This window comes from Propithecus coquereli, unplaced genomic scaffold (assembly GCF_000956105.1).
Source record: "Propithecus coquereli isolate 6110/MARCELLA unplaced genomic scaffold, Pcoq_1.0 Scaffold84, whole genome shotgun sequence".
NCBI lineage: Eukaryota > Metazoa > Chordata > Mammalia > Primates > Indriidae > Propithecus > Propithecus coquereli.
Genome location: NW_012154618.1, coordinates 1,848,632 through 1,865,684, shown reverse-complemented (window position 1 = coordinate 1,865,684; position 17,053 = coordinate 1,848,632). Strand labels below are relative to the sequence as shown.

General features: G+C 38.7%; 1 protein-coding gene across 1 annotated transcript in view; it reads right to left on the bottom strand.

The window, feature by feature from the left end:
* The window catches only part of ABLIM1 (actin binding LIM protein 1), a 221,275-nt gene extending 205,468 nt beyond the window's left edge, over positions 1-15,807 (bottom strand). The window contains exon 1 of the mRNA XM_012663914.1: positions 15,081-15,807. Within this exon, the coding sequence (XP_012519368.1) occupies positions 15,081-15,144 (64 nt within the window). The 5' untranslated portion in view covers positions 15,145-15,807. The remainder of the gene's footprint in view (positions 1-15,080) is intronic.
* Positions 15,808-17,053: the final 1,246 nt, after the last annotated feature.

Here is a 17,053-nt window from a genome sequence, read left to right as displayed (position 1 = left end):
CAAAGGCAAATCGCAGGCCTTAATATGAATAAAAGATGCCTTTGGCCATTTTGAAGTTCACAGCTGTAGAAGGTTTTAGAACACAGTGTTTTAAATGCGGCCACAGATGGACAATACTTTTTCTAACAATGGAGAACTTTCTGTTGTCTTTCCATAGTCTGGGCAGATCTGGTGACCTTTCTACTGCACCCTTTATCTGGAAGAGACAATTTATTGAATACAGAATTGGCAGTCTCTGATATGAAAATGCTTTCAGGCAGAATCACTACCCAGGCGTCATTTAATCTATTGGTTGCCAAAATAGGGCATGCAATACCTACAAAATAATCTACTGCAGTGCGGAAAGAAAATTCTAGATTATATATTTATATATATGTAATGTTATTCTTTAATACTTTTAAATGTGTGTATGTTTTAGAATGTACATATTAATATAGCACAAGTTTATTATTTATCAGTAAATATACATATATATTATGCAATCAATTTTTTCACTTTTTTACTGCTAAGGGTACAAAATCCATAGAGTTTGGAGACCAGGGATTATTCTACCAAAATAAATCACAAGGAAACTAACAAGAACTCAATTAATCAGAGGGAAGTACCTATAGTAAGCAATGGATGAAAGCAAAGTTAAAAGTAAAAACAGAACAACAATGTGGTCAATAAATTCACAGGCTCTGGGGTAAGAATACCTAGTTCAAATCCTGGCTTTGTTGCTTTCTGCTTAGCAACCTCAGGTGAGTTCTTACTGCATCTTGGTTACCTGATCTATAAAATAGATGTAATAATAGGGTCTCCTCCACATATCTACTAAAGCCCTTGATCACTCCTGGTACACTGGAGTGGCTTCATAAATGTTGATTCAGAAGTTGCAAAATTAAAATACCCAGAGGACTGAGAGTAGAATTTTTTTAAAAAAAATGGAGGCAGTACATTGGTCCCAAGATAATTGTGAGTGGTCAGATGTGTGTAAAGTAAATTATATCTTAATTTTATGAAAGTTAGAGCTGCTACTCAGATCCAGGCAAATATTGCTGTTTTGGAATGCAAAACATGTATTTCTAGATGTTCAAAGTTTTATGTGAAACCTCTCAAGTTTCAAACATTTGCAACTAATTAAAAAAAAAAAAAAAAAGCACTGTCCACACCTTCACCTCCCCAACAAAACAAAACAAAACAAGTTCACAGGCCTACTATGGCCTCAGGCTATCGGTTTTGGATCTATATATTAGTTAGTATCAAATCTGTGAATGTTAACCCTCCTACCCACCAAGCTTAAACCAAACTTGTGATTTTTTTCAGGTACCAGGGGAAGGTAGTAGGGTACAAGATTTTTAGAAGCATTGGAAGGTTCCACGTAAAAAATTCATACCTTCTCATTTCTAAAATCAGATTTTAATCTGCTATAAACCACTGTAAAACTGTATTCTCAAACAATTGAGTGTATTATACTAGTAGCACTTGCAAAGCAAATTTCACCACCTTTTCCTGGGCACAAATACAATAGCACGTCCTCTCTTTTTCCCATCCTATTATTTTATCAATTCCCCCACACACAGTCTTTTCTCTTTAACCATCAGTAGGATACTATTATACATTTTCTTTGTAATGTTTCCCCTTGAATTGATTTTATTAAATTTATTCTTTTATTAAATTAAGGTATAATTTACATACAGTAAAAAATATAGATCTTAAGTGTACAATTTGATAGTTTTAACAAATGCATTTGCCCAGGCAAACCTCATCTCTGTTAAGACACAGATCACTTCCAGCACCCAGAAAGTTCCTTTAGGTTCCCTCCTGGTCAACGCCCACCTCCCCACATCACAACCACTGTTCCAATTTCTATCACTTTTTGCACATTCCAGAACTTCATATAAATAGAACCATCCAATATGTACCCTTTTGTCCTTTGCTTCTTTTGCTCAGCATGTTTTTCAGATTCATCCATATTTCCCCATTAAGTTTTACCTCTAACATTTACCCCAGTGCAAAAATCATTGCTTCTCTCCAATGTGCTATAAATCATAATCTGGGTGTTATTACTTCACAGTAAACATCTCTTCCATTAACTTTTGGAAATGAGAACAAATACAATGTCTATCTTTGGAGTCCCAAAGCATGCCAATGTTGATACCATGTCATTGATTGGGACAGGCTATGACTTGGGGTGTTTCCTGGTGGACAGTATTGGAGGATGGGAGGACTTCAGATTGTGCCGAATTGGAAGGGGCAGTGCTCAGGGAGGGGATCCAGTGGACGAGCTGTCTCTTAAAATACTGAATAAAAATTTGGAAATGTGGACGTAGTCAATGATGCATCAGCATTTGAGAGGAGGGATTAAGGGAGGGCACCTAGCCTAGCTTGAGGTAGGAAGAGAGATGGATAAGTTTAATGACCACAGGGCAAGTGGAGTGAGGCGGGGTTACTCGTAGATAAGGAAAACAAGATGGTTCTAAAACCTTCCCACAGATACACAGTACCCCACTGAGCCATTCCTCTCCTACAGGGATCCATGCACCAGCCATATTGAGGATGGGCACTGCTTATTAGAGGTGACCCCAAGAGACAAATGGCCAGAATGAAAGGCTGTGGATACTTGGTAAGGGGGAAATCGATTTTTAATGTAAGGGGTGGCATCAAAAAGAACTCAAATATTAGAGTCTGACTACAAAAAAGTAGAGCCATTTAAATAAGAAACATGGGAAAGAGAATAAGTTTGGATAGAAAGAGGTGATAACGAGCACATTTCAGATGTAATAACGAGTTTAAGATGTCATCAGAGCATCTGTGGAGTGGTGTCCAGCAGGCAACAGGGAATGCTGCTCTGGATCTCAGGGGAGCAGTCAGAGATGGAGGTGTCATTTTGGAAATATCCATTTAGACGTAAGGGCTGGAGCCATGGGAGTAGATGAAAGAGAAAAGAAATCACTGACCCGTGAACTTCTCGAAAGCAAAGCTGGTCTCCCTCTTTCTGTATCTGCTTCAGGGGAGCTGCTTCACAAATATTTATGAACTTATGGACCTTAAAAAGAATCCTTCTTGCAGGTTATCTTGGAAAAAATATTAAAATTGCCCATCTAGGCTTAAATTTACTCAAATTGGCCCTATGCACATAAATGCTTGAGCCTCTCATCTCATTGCATTAACTAAATGATCCAACTCAGCAGTACTTCCCAGGATTCTAATTAAAGACGTGTACATTTTATTGATTAAAATTTCCAGTAACACAGCATAATGCTATTACCCTGTCAAGAAGGGGAAGAAGAAGTTTGGGAAAAAAAAAACAACACTCACTGAAGGCTTCAACTACATCCTTGGCTTTCACAGAGAATTTGAAAATTTAGTAATTAAACACACCTAAGAGAATATAGACTTGCAGAAAACAGATCTAGAAAATATTGGATTCTAAATAACATTACCCCTTCACAATCCACTCATAAACGTGCGCCCATCAGTAAAAATGTACCCAGAAAAATCGGTGGCACAGACCATAATTCTCACAAAGGCAATTCAATCAGCATTTATTGAGCATTTCTTTGTGCACAGCCCTGCAATAGGTATAAAACAGAAGAACAAAGTGCTTCGCTTTTCATTTTCTGATGGAAACCAAAAGTACCCTGTAAAGGCTTCCAATATAGGAATTCTCAGGACAAAGCAAACAAAAATAGCCTGCCCCAGGATGAAGTGGGTGGTGGATATCTTCAATAGGACAGATGGATCATTTGGAGCTCCGTGTTGTGTGTGTGCGGGGTGGGGGGGGTGTTTCTGGGGTTCTTTTATTTATTTATTTTTCAGGAGGAGAGAATGGCTTGGCACAATCAATTTTTAAGCTCGCATTGGCATATGGTGCAGCAGGGAAGAAAAGGCAGTCTTAAAATAGAGAACAGAGCAAATGGTAATGCCTAAAATTGTAAAAGGCTAGGAAAAGAAAAGAGCTTTTTAAGGATAAAAATTATAAATGACTTCAAAGATCATCATGTTAGAGTTTAAGAAAAAGCTAGTGCTTCCTTGAAGGCCCACAGAAGGAGTCGTAAAATCCACAAAGTAAATGGAAACAAAGTCAAGCCAACATACGTTGAAGAACACGCAGGCGTCACCCGAAGCTCACTCACTAGCCCTGCTTTCATTCTCGTCCTTCCCAAATGCTGTCCCAGCTCCTCTGAAGGTTTACCACCCTGCGACGCCTTCTCTAACTCCACAACCCTGAGAATTCGTCCACTCCTGAATTGCTACTTCACCCTTAAAATCTCAACCTTGATTTACAGTTCCCTCAAATTACGTCAAATATCACTTTAGCTATTGTTTCTCTCATTTCAATTTTTCTGATATTAAAAAAATATTCATTAGAGAAAATTTGGAAAACACTGAAAACTTTAGAGAAATAGAAATACAATCCTCCCATCCAGAAACCACCATTAATTCTACAGTAGATTTTCTTTCAGGTATTTTTCCTATGAATTTTTAATGTAGTTCAGATCACATTACATAGGCAATTTATAACTTTGGTTTACCAAAACTTTCCCCCGTGTTATTCAAATCTATTGTAATAATTTTTAGTGTTAAATTTTTTAGTTGAAATATATCTTACATACAATAAAGTTCACAAATCTCAAGTATACAGCTCAGTGAGTTTTTACATATATGGACAACCATGTAACCACCTCCCAGATCAAGATCTAGAACATACCTAACACTGCAGGTTTCCTCACCCCGTCAAGTCAATATTATAATACATCCCCATCCCTCCAGGTAATGACCATTCTGACTATCATGGTAGATTAGTTTTGCTAGTTTTGAACTTCATAGATGATTCATACAGAATGTATTCTGTGCTTGGCTCCTTTTGCCCAACATAATGCATATGTGATTGATCCATGTTGTTGTATGTATCAATAGTTCATTATTTTTCATTTCTGGGTAATATTCCATTGAAAGAATATACCACAATTAATTTATCCATTCTCCTATTTGGGAGCATTTGGGTTTTTCTAGTCTGGAGCTATTATGGATAAAGCTGCTATGAATATTATTACACGTCTGTTAGTGGACATTCATGCTAAAGATGTATAGTATATATGCTTATGTACACACACACATAGAAGTCTTTTATAGGTGTATACAGATGTATAGTAGATGTATGTATGTTTAGCTTTTCAAGGTACTGCCAAATACTTTTCCCAGGTGATTTGTTCAGTTTATACTCCCATTAGCAATGTAGGAGAATTCCAGCTGTTCCACGTCCTTGCCAATACTTAGTACTGTAAGTCCTTTTCCTTCTACCCATACTGATGGATTTATAACAGTATCTCATTAAGCTTTTAATTGGCATTTTTCTGATGACTAATGATGGTGAGACTTTTTTCATATGCTTTTTGGCCATTTTGGATATCCTCTTTTGTGAAATATATGCCTTTGTGAAATATGGATTATCTGTTCTTTTCTTATTAATATGTAGGAATTCTTCTTATACATTGGATGTGGCTATATTTTCAGATGAACATAATATAACTGTCTTCTCCTAGATGGTGGCTTGCCCTTTCACTTTCTTAGTGACATTCTTTGATAAACAGCTCCTAATAAAATTAAATCAGCATTTTTTTTTCTTTTATGGCTGATGTTTACTTTTGATCCTGTTTAAGAAATCTTTGTTTCATCTATGGTTTTGAAGATATCCTTCTCTGTTTTATTCCAGAAGCTTGATTGCTTTAGCTTTTGTTTCATCTCAAATTAATTTTTATAAATGAGATAGGGATCAAGGTTCATTTTTCCTCCCCACATGGATATATATTGTTCCAGGACCATTTATTAAAAAATCGATCCTTTCTGTACTGGATTGCGGGGTCACCTTTTATAAATAAAATGATCATATGTGAGTGGGACTCTTTCTGGACTCTATTTTCTGTTTCTAAATTTTTAAAAATCTTTCCACCAATACCATACCACCAAACTTCCTTGTAATAATTTGTAATAATAATTAAAATATCTTTACCACATTAATTTTTATTAATATAGCAATCCCAATCCAAAATCCTTACCATGGTGTACAACAAGAAGCAGGCCTTTGTTCACATCCTCCTGCTCATCTCTGGAAGCCTTCCTCCTTGTTCACTCCGCTCTAGCCACAGTGGCCGCCTCCCGTTCCCACAGCAGGGAGGGACCTCAGGCACACGCCTCCCTCTCCAGGCAGACTCCGAGGCTCTAACGCCACCATGCCTGCTCTTGTTCATCAATCAGGCCTCGGTCACCTCCTCAGAGAGGACTTCCTGGGTGCCCCAATCTAAATTAGATTCTCTTATTACCCCATATATTTTCTCATGGTGCAACAATTTATAATCATACAATTACCTGAATACCATCTAACTCCCCAAATTCTGGAAGGAGTACCATAAGGGCAGGGACAACACCATAGCATCCCCCAATTATCTAGCCTCTATGACTGGCTTCAGTAGGTGCTCAATTACTTATTTGAATCTTTTTCATTTTCATTAGAGATGAAATCCCTAAAGTGGTTTTTTAAAAAATTATTGAAAAAAGTGTCACTAAGGGCAAAAATTTGGGCCAATATTATTCAGAGGAAAAAAATAAGAAGGTGAAGCAGGTTAGCCGGTCAGCAAACTATGGCTTAAGAGCAACCTTCTATTAATATTTGCATGTTTGGTCTCAATCCTTAAGAATCAGCTTAGTAGTTACTATTTTAAATGTACACTGTAACTAAAACCTCTTCATATTTTTAGCCACTTGTGTTCAGGGAGTCAGGAGGCACTAAAAGCATAAGCTTTGCAGTTAGAGTTGGGTTCAAGGGTGTCTCTGCTACATACCATGAGGCTGGGCAAGATACTTTTGTAAGCAACAGTTTCCTCAACTGTAAAATGGTAATCCTGTGTCTCCTTCCCAGGGTTGTTGAGACAATTAAATGAGATAACATGATAGGTAAAGACTTAGCACAGTGCCTGTCACACAGTAAGCACTCACGAAAAATTTTAGCTATCTTAATAATTATTATTCTTCCTGTGGAGGTGAAGGAGGGAGAAAGGCAACACACTGTGAAACCTTCAAAATCAGAAATGTATAAGAATGCCCTGAGAGTCATAAAGAGACTAAAAATAAATTTTTCTTCTTCACAAAGAGACAGAAAATCTCCAAGTGTATTGGGAGGCTGGATCTCTGGCAGTTTCTGCCCAGAATCCTCTGACCAAATAATCTCTCTTCTTATAACCTTTCTGGGCTCTCTGAACACACGGCTCTTTCCACGGCTCTCATACAATGGTAGAAAGTCCTCTTTGAAACTGCGGCCCCTCGACCGAATCCAAACTTCACAGAACAAATCCCTTTATTAAAAGGCTTTGTTCTGTAAAATTTGGATTCAGTCAAAAGGCCACACTCAAGGATCCAGAAGGCCACATGTGGCCCCAAGGCCGCCGGTTCCCCACCGCTGTCAGCTTGGCAATGACTGGATGTTCCTCCTATGTCCCAGGGGTAACTGAATGTCCACATTTGTTGAAGACCAGTCATCATTGGTAGATGACCCCATGTTGGCAACTCCCAGGCTGAAACCTACATCGTAATAAAATAATAGCATGTGCCAGCCACTGTTTTTCACATATGTTTATGTCAAACTACAGGCTACCGACTACAAGCTGACTGTAATTGAATAAATAGGTATTAATGATTTCTGGCAAAAAAAAAAAATCTGTTCATTTTCTAACGATATTTCAGACTTTATTTTATCTTAAAATATAGAAAAGAAACATGTGGAGGTTGCTAAGTAAAATCCAAGTGAAATACAATTGAGGTAGAAAACATCCCCTTGAATTCTGCATGTTGTTTCCCAACAGTTAAAAATAAATCACTCTTTTTAATTCCTTTATACAAATCTAGGTCACATCAGTCAAATAAAATTTTTTAAATGGCACAAAATCAAATCACTTTAATTAGGTATTTCTTTCATTTTATTTCTAATCCTTTTTTCTCATTCTCCAGCTAAGCAAAAATATTAACATTCTTAGTAAACATGTTTCTGAACAGGTTTCAGGGCAGAAATAATTTGTAGCAAGTAATACTTTTGAAGAATGATGAGTTTTTATCATTGCTTTCATTCTGACTGAACTACATTAACCTGTTGGGAAATTTATTCAATGACCATACAATTTCTTTCTGACTTATTTTCTAAAACATATTTTGTTAAGCCAAACTAATTTTTATTGCCTTTGATACCACTAATCATTTTTCAAAAACTCTTCCATAGCTGACTCTGTCTTATTTCTTTCAATAGTCAAGGCCAGTGGTCTGTAAACTAATGCCTGCTTCCTGTTTTTGTAAATAAAGTTTTATTAAAAACAGCCATTCATTTATGTATTATCTATGGCTGTTTTGTGCTATAATCCCAAAGTTGAGTGGTTGCAACAGAGACCATTTGGCTCAGAAAGACTAAAATATTCACTATCTTGCCCTTCATAGGAAAATTTTCCTTTAGGTTAGTCACAGAAAGTGTTCAAATCTTGTATTTCTTAGCTTTTTGCTCTACAAACATTTTATTCATGGGTTTCATCTGTGTATCATTTCCTCAAGTTTGGTTAGAAAGTTCCCTAAGGGTTAGAATTGTCTTTTTTTTTTTTTTTTTTCTGCTTTAAATCAAGAATGAAGAGCTTTCAGGTTAATTGAGAATAAGAATTTTATTTCTTCAGTCTCCACAATGTTCATTCATGCCAGTGCTATTGCTACTGCATGGTAGGGTAGATTGCATCAGGGGCTCTAATTTATCGCCCCTCCTTATACCCAAAGTTACCCCTGGAATTTTGCAATGCCCTCTCACGTTGAGGCTGGACTTGACGATGTGACTTACTCTGGCCTACAGAAAAAGAAGAAGGGACAGAATGCCGGTTCTGAACTCAGGCCTCAAGAGGCCATGCAAGTTTCTCCATGCTTTCTTGCCCCTCTGCTTCACCATGGTGAGGACATGGCTAGGATAGCCAGCTGGTGCCAAGAGGAAGAAGAGAGATATATAGAGCAGAGCTACCCCCAAACATGTGAGTAAGCTTGCCAGACTGCCCACCAATTTAGCCTACAGTAGCTGGACCCCCAGCCAAATCTGCAGATCTATGAAAAATGATAAATCATTGTTGCTGTAAGCTTCTGAATTTTGGATTTGCTTGTGAAGCCGCCCTAGCTAATTGATACATGAGTACCTTGTTTGAAAATACCCTTAATACTCACATTTCCTTGAAATCTTAAAAGTAAAAATGAAAAAGTTGTAATTTTTTAGTGGCATCGTTTTTAATGGGCCCATATTCTTAAGGGTAATGTACATAAATGACCCCTGTTGGCCAAATATCAAAAGAAATCAACTAATCAGTAAGAATTTAGTAAGCACCCACCATGTACTCATTACTGAGATTTCTGAAAGATATAAAAGGCATACTCTCTAATCTCAATGAATTTACAATTCTGTTGTAGGAGATAAAATAAAATGTGAGAAAATTAGAGTATAAGATAGTAGTCAGTGCTAAAATCTACAGAAACTATGAACTTCTGGCAAAACATGGTGCTTTAAACATGCTTTAAACATGTGTTCATCTCTGTGTCTTCTCAAAAACTCCAAAAAAAAAACCAAGGGAGAACATGAGCACAGAAGAGGTGTTGACACAATTTTGAAAGCTAAAAAATGAATGGACGATGTAACCAAAGAGGAAAAGGCTGAAACTTAACCTGGAGGGGGAGGTGTTGACTAGGGGCAAGCCAGGAAAGGCCCAGAAATTAGAGGCACCAGGTCCTGCTGAAGGCAGGGATGAAGGATAATAGTGAACAGGATGAGGTGACAGTCTTATGGGAAAGAGTTAAACCCCATTTTCCCACTGCTCCTTCTCTCTGCCAGGAGACTAACCCTGGACAATACCAGGTAAAGATGACATGAGATGCTCTGCCAAGCTGGAAGATCCCAAGTCCTGACTGACCCCTGTGTACAGAGATGGGACAAGAGAGAGGAGGCAACATTCAACTCTTTTAGCTGCTTATCCTGGTACTTAATTCCATCTTTATAAATAAGATGCTTGTGTGGCCTACTCTTGATTTTTTTCCTCATAGTAGACATTACCATTACCATTGATTTACTACAAAGGAAGGTTAGGATTTAACTCTTTAACACTCTTAACAGTAAATAACTAAATGCAAAGTCTAGAAATGGCACTCTAAAAATTTGAAAGCCATAATGTGTCATGTAGCAGAAGCAACTATTGAAATTGCTACTTTTTAAAATAAGCCTTATAATACTATTTGACTTTTTCATTCAATAAATTTCTGTGGAGTGCCTACTACGTGCCAGGTGTTGTACTAGAAGATACTGATACACAATGATGAACAGGCTGGACATGGTTTCTTCCCGCATGGAGCCTACAGTCCAGTGAACGATTGAGCCAGGGAGCAGTATCAGTGATCTCAAGCATTTGGGTCATTCTGATGAGCCCGTTTATTCCATACTCACTGTTCCTCAAATATTCCAGCGCAGGGGTCAGCAAACTATGGCCTACAGGCCAAATCTGGCCCACAGCCCAATTTTGCACAGGCTCTGAACTAAGAATGTTGATTTTTGTTTTTGTTTTAATTTTTAAAGGATTGTTTAACAAAGAAGAAAGAAAAGAGAAAGATGCATCAGTAGCAGCAGCGACATAGGCCATATATCCCATACAACCTACAATTTTACTATCTGGCTTTTTACAGAAAAATTTTGCTGACTTTTGTTCTAGGGTCTTACCAGATTGCTGTTATATACTAATAATTTTCTCCCCACCGAACAGGTCAAACTAGAGATGCCTTAAACCTCTTAATAGACTTCAAGTTTATTTAACCATGGAATATAAAAATGCAAAAAGTCTCATTTAGAAAGGCCACATTTTGTAACAGAAATGCCACAGTTTTGGTCATCTTAGGAAGTCAGACCAAAAAAACTCTATACTTCTCAGGTCTCTCATTCCTTAGTCTCCATTCATGGGAGAAGACATTCTTTGATTTTTAAAGCTAGAAACATGCATTACTTTGATGAAAATAAACTAACTAAATAAAACTGATCAAAGCAGTTGCCCCCTAGGTTTTACTCTCACGCACTGTTTGAAGTTTTTACAACGAAAGCTTATTCTTGCGTAATTTGTATAATTAAAAATAAACAAAACAAAACACACACATAAAAATAAAATGAAATAGCCAAACTAGAATCAAGGCCTTGGATTCCATAGCACTATTCTACAATATAAATAATTTGCAAGAATCTGAATCTCTCAGACGGAACTATAATTACTAATTATATAACCCATTCATTATGACGTGTGAGGAGGCACTGGGCCATGAGTTTTATAGATATTCTCATTTAATCCTCACAATCTTGTAAAGCAGATAGTATTGTTACCTCTGTTTTATAAATGTGGAACCTGAGGCTTAGAGAAATTAAGAAACTTGCCCAAAGTTACACAGCTAGTAGGTATCAAAGCTGTGATTTAAACTAAATCTCTGCTCTTAGAGCTCAAGCACTTAGCCAGTATATCGTGTTCAAAAGGACAATGCTTTTCTTTTACAAGTCCACAACTGTACATTTATATTAAGAAAATAACTTTGAAATTGACCAAAGAACAGTCATGGTAGCAAGGGGAAAATAAATCCCCAATGCCCTGTGGCTCTGGCAGTGGGGAGGGGGCAGAAATGGCTCCTGAGGACAAGAGACACCTTCGCTCATACTGGAGCCAACGTGAGAAGTGACCCATGGTCAGATTTGGCCCTTGTTACCTGCGGGGCCACCTATATCCCAAGGAGCCTCTGGGCATTCCCTAGCCAGCATCCTAACCTCTTTAGGTAACTACTTTAGGTGACTTATTTAGGTTACTTCGTCCTCTCACATGATTTACTTGCATTCTTCACTCTGCTCAGAGTCATCACACAATGTCTCATGTTGGTTAGTTGCCTGGCATATCTTTGGCCCATACATGCCAGTGGAGCTTCCAAGATTATAAATTCTAAATGACAGAGATTTATGCTGATCAGTACCTAGCACAGTGCCTGCCACCTGTCGAAAGGTGCTTAGGAAATTAATTATAACAAACAATGTTAATGAACAGCCCTAAGGCCAAGTCCAGGGCGTGACACATCGGCAGACTCTCCCTGGTGAAGCTGCCAGTTAGAGACAGACTAGTACAGTGAGAGTCACTTTAAAGTAAAAAATAGTAATAATAATAAAGATATGAGGCCAAGAGCCTTAAAAGTGAACTGGCTGATGAAATTCATGAGTCTGTGTGTGTATTTAGGTGGTCATACAGCCAACATCACCTTATATGTGAAAATGGGGGCAGGAGGCCATTCAACCATTTAAAAATATTCAACAGAGATGTGCATCCCACAAAATAATACCACTCCATTAAATGCTGACTTTTCCCTCAAGATCACCATGTATCCTACATTCCCTTCCAACTCTCTACACCACTCCAACTCACATGTCAGCATGACGTATGTTTCCCATGCAAAATCTTATAAAGATGAGTAATACCAGCCTAGGGGAGTTTCTATACCATTGAGATCTTCAAGGTACCTTGGTGTGGTCACAAGCCTAGGGAGTGTGTAACTCAGGCAGAAGCCCTCCAAGCCCATTCTGTTGTTGTTGACTGTTTTGTGGAAACCCAGTGCTCAATGCTCCCGGGCTGCTGCCTGCTCTCGCCCCTCAGGCACGTTCCTGGCAATGTCATGCTCTGATTGACCCACTGGTCACCGACTTTGGCAGAGCTCATTTGCAGAGGCAGCTGTGACTGCTTCTGAAAGCAGAAAAACCTGTCCAGCATTTCCATTCTCCTGTATGAAACCTAAAAGGAGTGCTAATCAACACATTGCATTTTTTTTTCCCCTTTCAGAAATGAATGACACTTAGTGATACATCTTGTTAAGTCCCAATATTCTGAATTGCTATCCTGGCTATCACCCCAACCTTTAAGGTATGTTAATGATGTATGTGTCAGCAGTCAGATTTTAATATAAAATAGAAGGCTGGATAGCTCATATGCCTAAATTACTATTAATTGTATGCAAACACTAGCTCTAAGTATATCCTAGCCAATGCTTTCAAGGTATGTCGGGAGAGAAAGGACGGGGTAGTCTCCTCTTGTTAAAAAGGGAGAGATGAGCAGCTGCAAGGTTTATTGTTGTTTTAAAACATCAGGGAATCAGTTCCTGAAAATAAGAAATCAAATGTAAGCATGGTCAGACTTGTTTATTATATATCCTTCCAAAATATCCTTCCATTTAAAAAAAAGTTAATTAACATGTATTGTCAATATTCCCTACAGAGAATACTTTTAAAACAATACAGAGTAGTGAAACCCCTTATGTTCCAAACATAAGGTGTGCCTGTTTTTAAGACTCAAAATGATTTGCCAACTTCCAATTTAATTACGACTGAGATTCAAGTCAACTGTTGAGTGTTCTAGAGATGCACGTCCTGTAGATTCCAGCTGGCAGCAAGTAGAAAGACTCCAAATACCTTAAAAATATGCCATGGAGTAGAAAGGAGGAGACTAGTAAAAAGTGAGGGAAAGAAATGAAATTTTTCTTGCTGGTTTGGCCACTGAAAATATAATTAGATATATGGCTTACTCTGTTTGCTTACAGTCTCTCTCCCATGTAAGATTTTTCCAAAACCTGCCCTATCTTTCTTGGAAATTCAAACTAAAATCCACTCTCTATACAGTGCCAGAAAAACAGAGGACTTCTAATTTATTTAAACAGAGACACATAGACATCTCGAGACCTTCTACTTTTATCACTAAGACCTCTTTCAGTTAGGAAAGTCATAGATTCATAGTTTTTGACTCCAAATACAGTATTACATTAATGCATTCTAATTAATACACATAATGTTGTTATTGAAATTCAGATTCTGTCTTTGAGGAGAACCCAGAGAGTGTCAAAAAATCTTTTGTAAACATCAGGTCATGCTACTATTTAGAAAGAACAGGGGAAGAAAAGTTGGAGCAGAGCTCTTGGCTTACTGCCCACGTGGGACCATTGTCAGCTTTAAATTTTATTGTTCTGATGTTTGTCAACTTTTGTCTTCCCCAGTACATGTCTAAGGCGGATTGCTAAAGAATACAAAACCACATTACCAAACTTTTAAATCAGCATGGTCTTTCAAAACAATGCTCATTTACAGGGGAAAATGTTACGGCACAGGAAGCCACCATGAATTATTCATCAGTTACAGCGTAGGCCAACCTTGAATTCCTTTGTACCTCTTAACAAGTGTGTACATGTGAAGTGCAGCAGACCCAGGCTCCCCAGTCCCACAAGTCCTGGGTAGGGAGGAAAACCCGAGCTCACCAGAGGTCCTGGGAAACCGAGAAGAGCAGAGCGATCGGAAGTGAAGGAGGAAGGGACCAAGCCTATCTGCCTTATCTGGAATTACCCACTAGTCTGCTCTCCAGAAACCAAAATAAGTTACACACTCTCTTATCTTAAGGGGTCCAGTATCAAAAGAATCAGCAACCGATCGCCGCAGCCTGCTGGTTTCAATGGAGCAGCCTGCAAGACTGTGTCAGGCCGCCCTCTGGAGCAGTCTGTTGGATGTGGTGTCAGCTGTCAGCCCCTGGGGATGCTGGCAGGATAAGCAGGGATGCTCCTGAAGCCAGCCTTCCACAAGCTCACCCATAAAACCCAATTGTAGGGAAAGCATTCTAGGGATGGCATCCAAACTCAAACAAAATACCCAGAAATGGTATCGCAGGTGTTTGCCCACAGTCCCCAAGGATACCTTTTAAAGTGCCCAAGAGATAAAGCTCCTATTGGTTAAATTGAGCTGGGCTCCTGCTACAAAACAGTCATAGTCAATTTTAACATCCCATTATGTGAATGATATATCTGTAAATATGTTGGTATGTAAGATGTGCATTGTACAAATATATACTACGCACATAAATAGATTATCTATTGTGTTAACATATTATAAGTGTAAAGCTGTTTTATCCAATGGAAAAGCCCTACATCTTTCCTCATCTTTAAAAACACGGTCCACCCCAGTCTGTTTGTTGAGTTTACAAAATGGACAGTCAAACCTTTGCAGTCTCCAACGCTGTGATGAGGGTCCACGAGCTCAGTCATTGCCAAGGTCATTAACATGCACAAAGCTCTAAGTTTTCAGCTGTTCTTTCCTAGGCGGCTGGCACACAGAAGGACTGCCTCTGCTCCCCAAAGGAGAGGCTGGGGCCCTGGCTCTCCTCCCAGGAGTTTGTGGGCTGAACTGGACTCAAGGGAGGGGTGTGCCCCCCTGTGGGTGTGCCGGGCCAGCTCAGAAAGAATGAGGAGTTTCCTGAGTGAGTCCAGCTCCTTCCTCACGTACAGAGTCCTCATGCCCTTCTTCTCCCCACCCCGTCTCTCCTGCCACTTCTAAAGACCACTTGTAAGAGTACATCCATCAGCTCACTGACACCACACCCGCAGAAAATCGTCGTTTCTGGGAAGCCGCGATTAAAACACGCCAAGAATGTTCCTAGGATTTTCCTCCCCTCTGCACAATCCAGAATCCAGATTTTGGTCACTGTCATTTCACAGAAACCCAAATGCATGAAACTAAGAAAGAAAATGATTGATTTTCCCAAGCCTTCTGCCTTCTTTTTCCTTAATGAATTACCATCTCCACCAGATGGGTGTTTTATTATTTTTTTAAACACTAGGATTCCAAAAAAAAAAAAAATACTATAACTCAGAGAGGCTTTTTTTTTTTTACTACCAGCCTGGTTATTCATTATGGCTTTGGAAACAGTTTCCTGACAAAGCACTGGTTTGAAATGAAGCATGGACTTTGAGCATTTTTTATATTAGGTACACACTGTCTGAAAACAATGACCTCACCCGGAAAGACTCAGGAAAGAGGCATTTTTTTCCATTAGTCAGTAATGTCCTGATGCTGGATTGGATTATCCACCACTCACAATGCAACTTTTCCCCCAGTTATTTTTGAAAACCAGGGATTTTGCATATTGGAAGAGTGATGAAGACACAATTTAAATGGGAAAAGTCACTTAGGACAAATAACCTCAGCATCAGACGCATGCACTGGCTAAGAGACAGAAGGAAATTGGCATAATTAAGTATGAGGGTAAAACATTTAATTTCTCTAATAAAGATGGAACCCCCAGCACCCATTATGACATATTAAGATTGACGCCTATAATCTATCCACTGGGGAAAAAAGATTATTTGAAACACATTGGTAAATCCAAAGTTTGATTAAGTGAAGATTCCTGGCTTACTCTTTTCCCCATCTCTGCGGCATTTTTGTTTCATTTGGAAATGGCTCTGGTGAATGGCCATCCTCGTGGATCACGCTGTTTTCCCTTCCCCTGGTCCACACCACTGCCTGGAACTTGGGGACTCTGATAAGGTCCTCCTGACTTGGCTGCAGCACCAGGCGCCAGACACAGAATCGCAACTGGATCACGCCTTAATAAAACGTTGCCACTTGCATAACTGTCATAGGTGAGCTGCTGCCAAAAGGCCAGTCACATTTATTGAAATCTGAGGACGCCTAATGCCTAGCATTCTCATGACATTGATTCCATATTTCAGCTTGAATGTTTTTTTGTTGTTGTTGTTAGTATCTTGGGATTTTTACTGTAAGGATGGAATAGAAGTCTCTGATAGTTGCATTTTTTATTCTCGTTAGCCTTCATTTAAAATGTAACAGAGGCTAGTTTTTCCTACTCCCTAAAATCTCAAATTATTGTTCCTATCTGATTCTAAATGAAAGGGGGAAACAAGTGCAGTGCTGCAGCTATTTAGAGGTTAAAATAGGATTCTAGCTTAAAAGCAACTTGCATTGCATGGGTTCCTTGCCTTTCGCAAGGCAGGGCAGGGGATGGAGGAGAAATAGGTAACCCAATGTTGAAGCTTTGACTTTTTGAACAGTTAACCAAGAAAGTAATTCCGTCCTGATCATAGCCCTCCAAATTTGACTTCTGTTAGTTGAACCAGAGATAATTTGGTTGGCGATTTATCAGACTCAAGAAACCAACTGCTTAAAAAAATG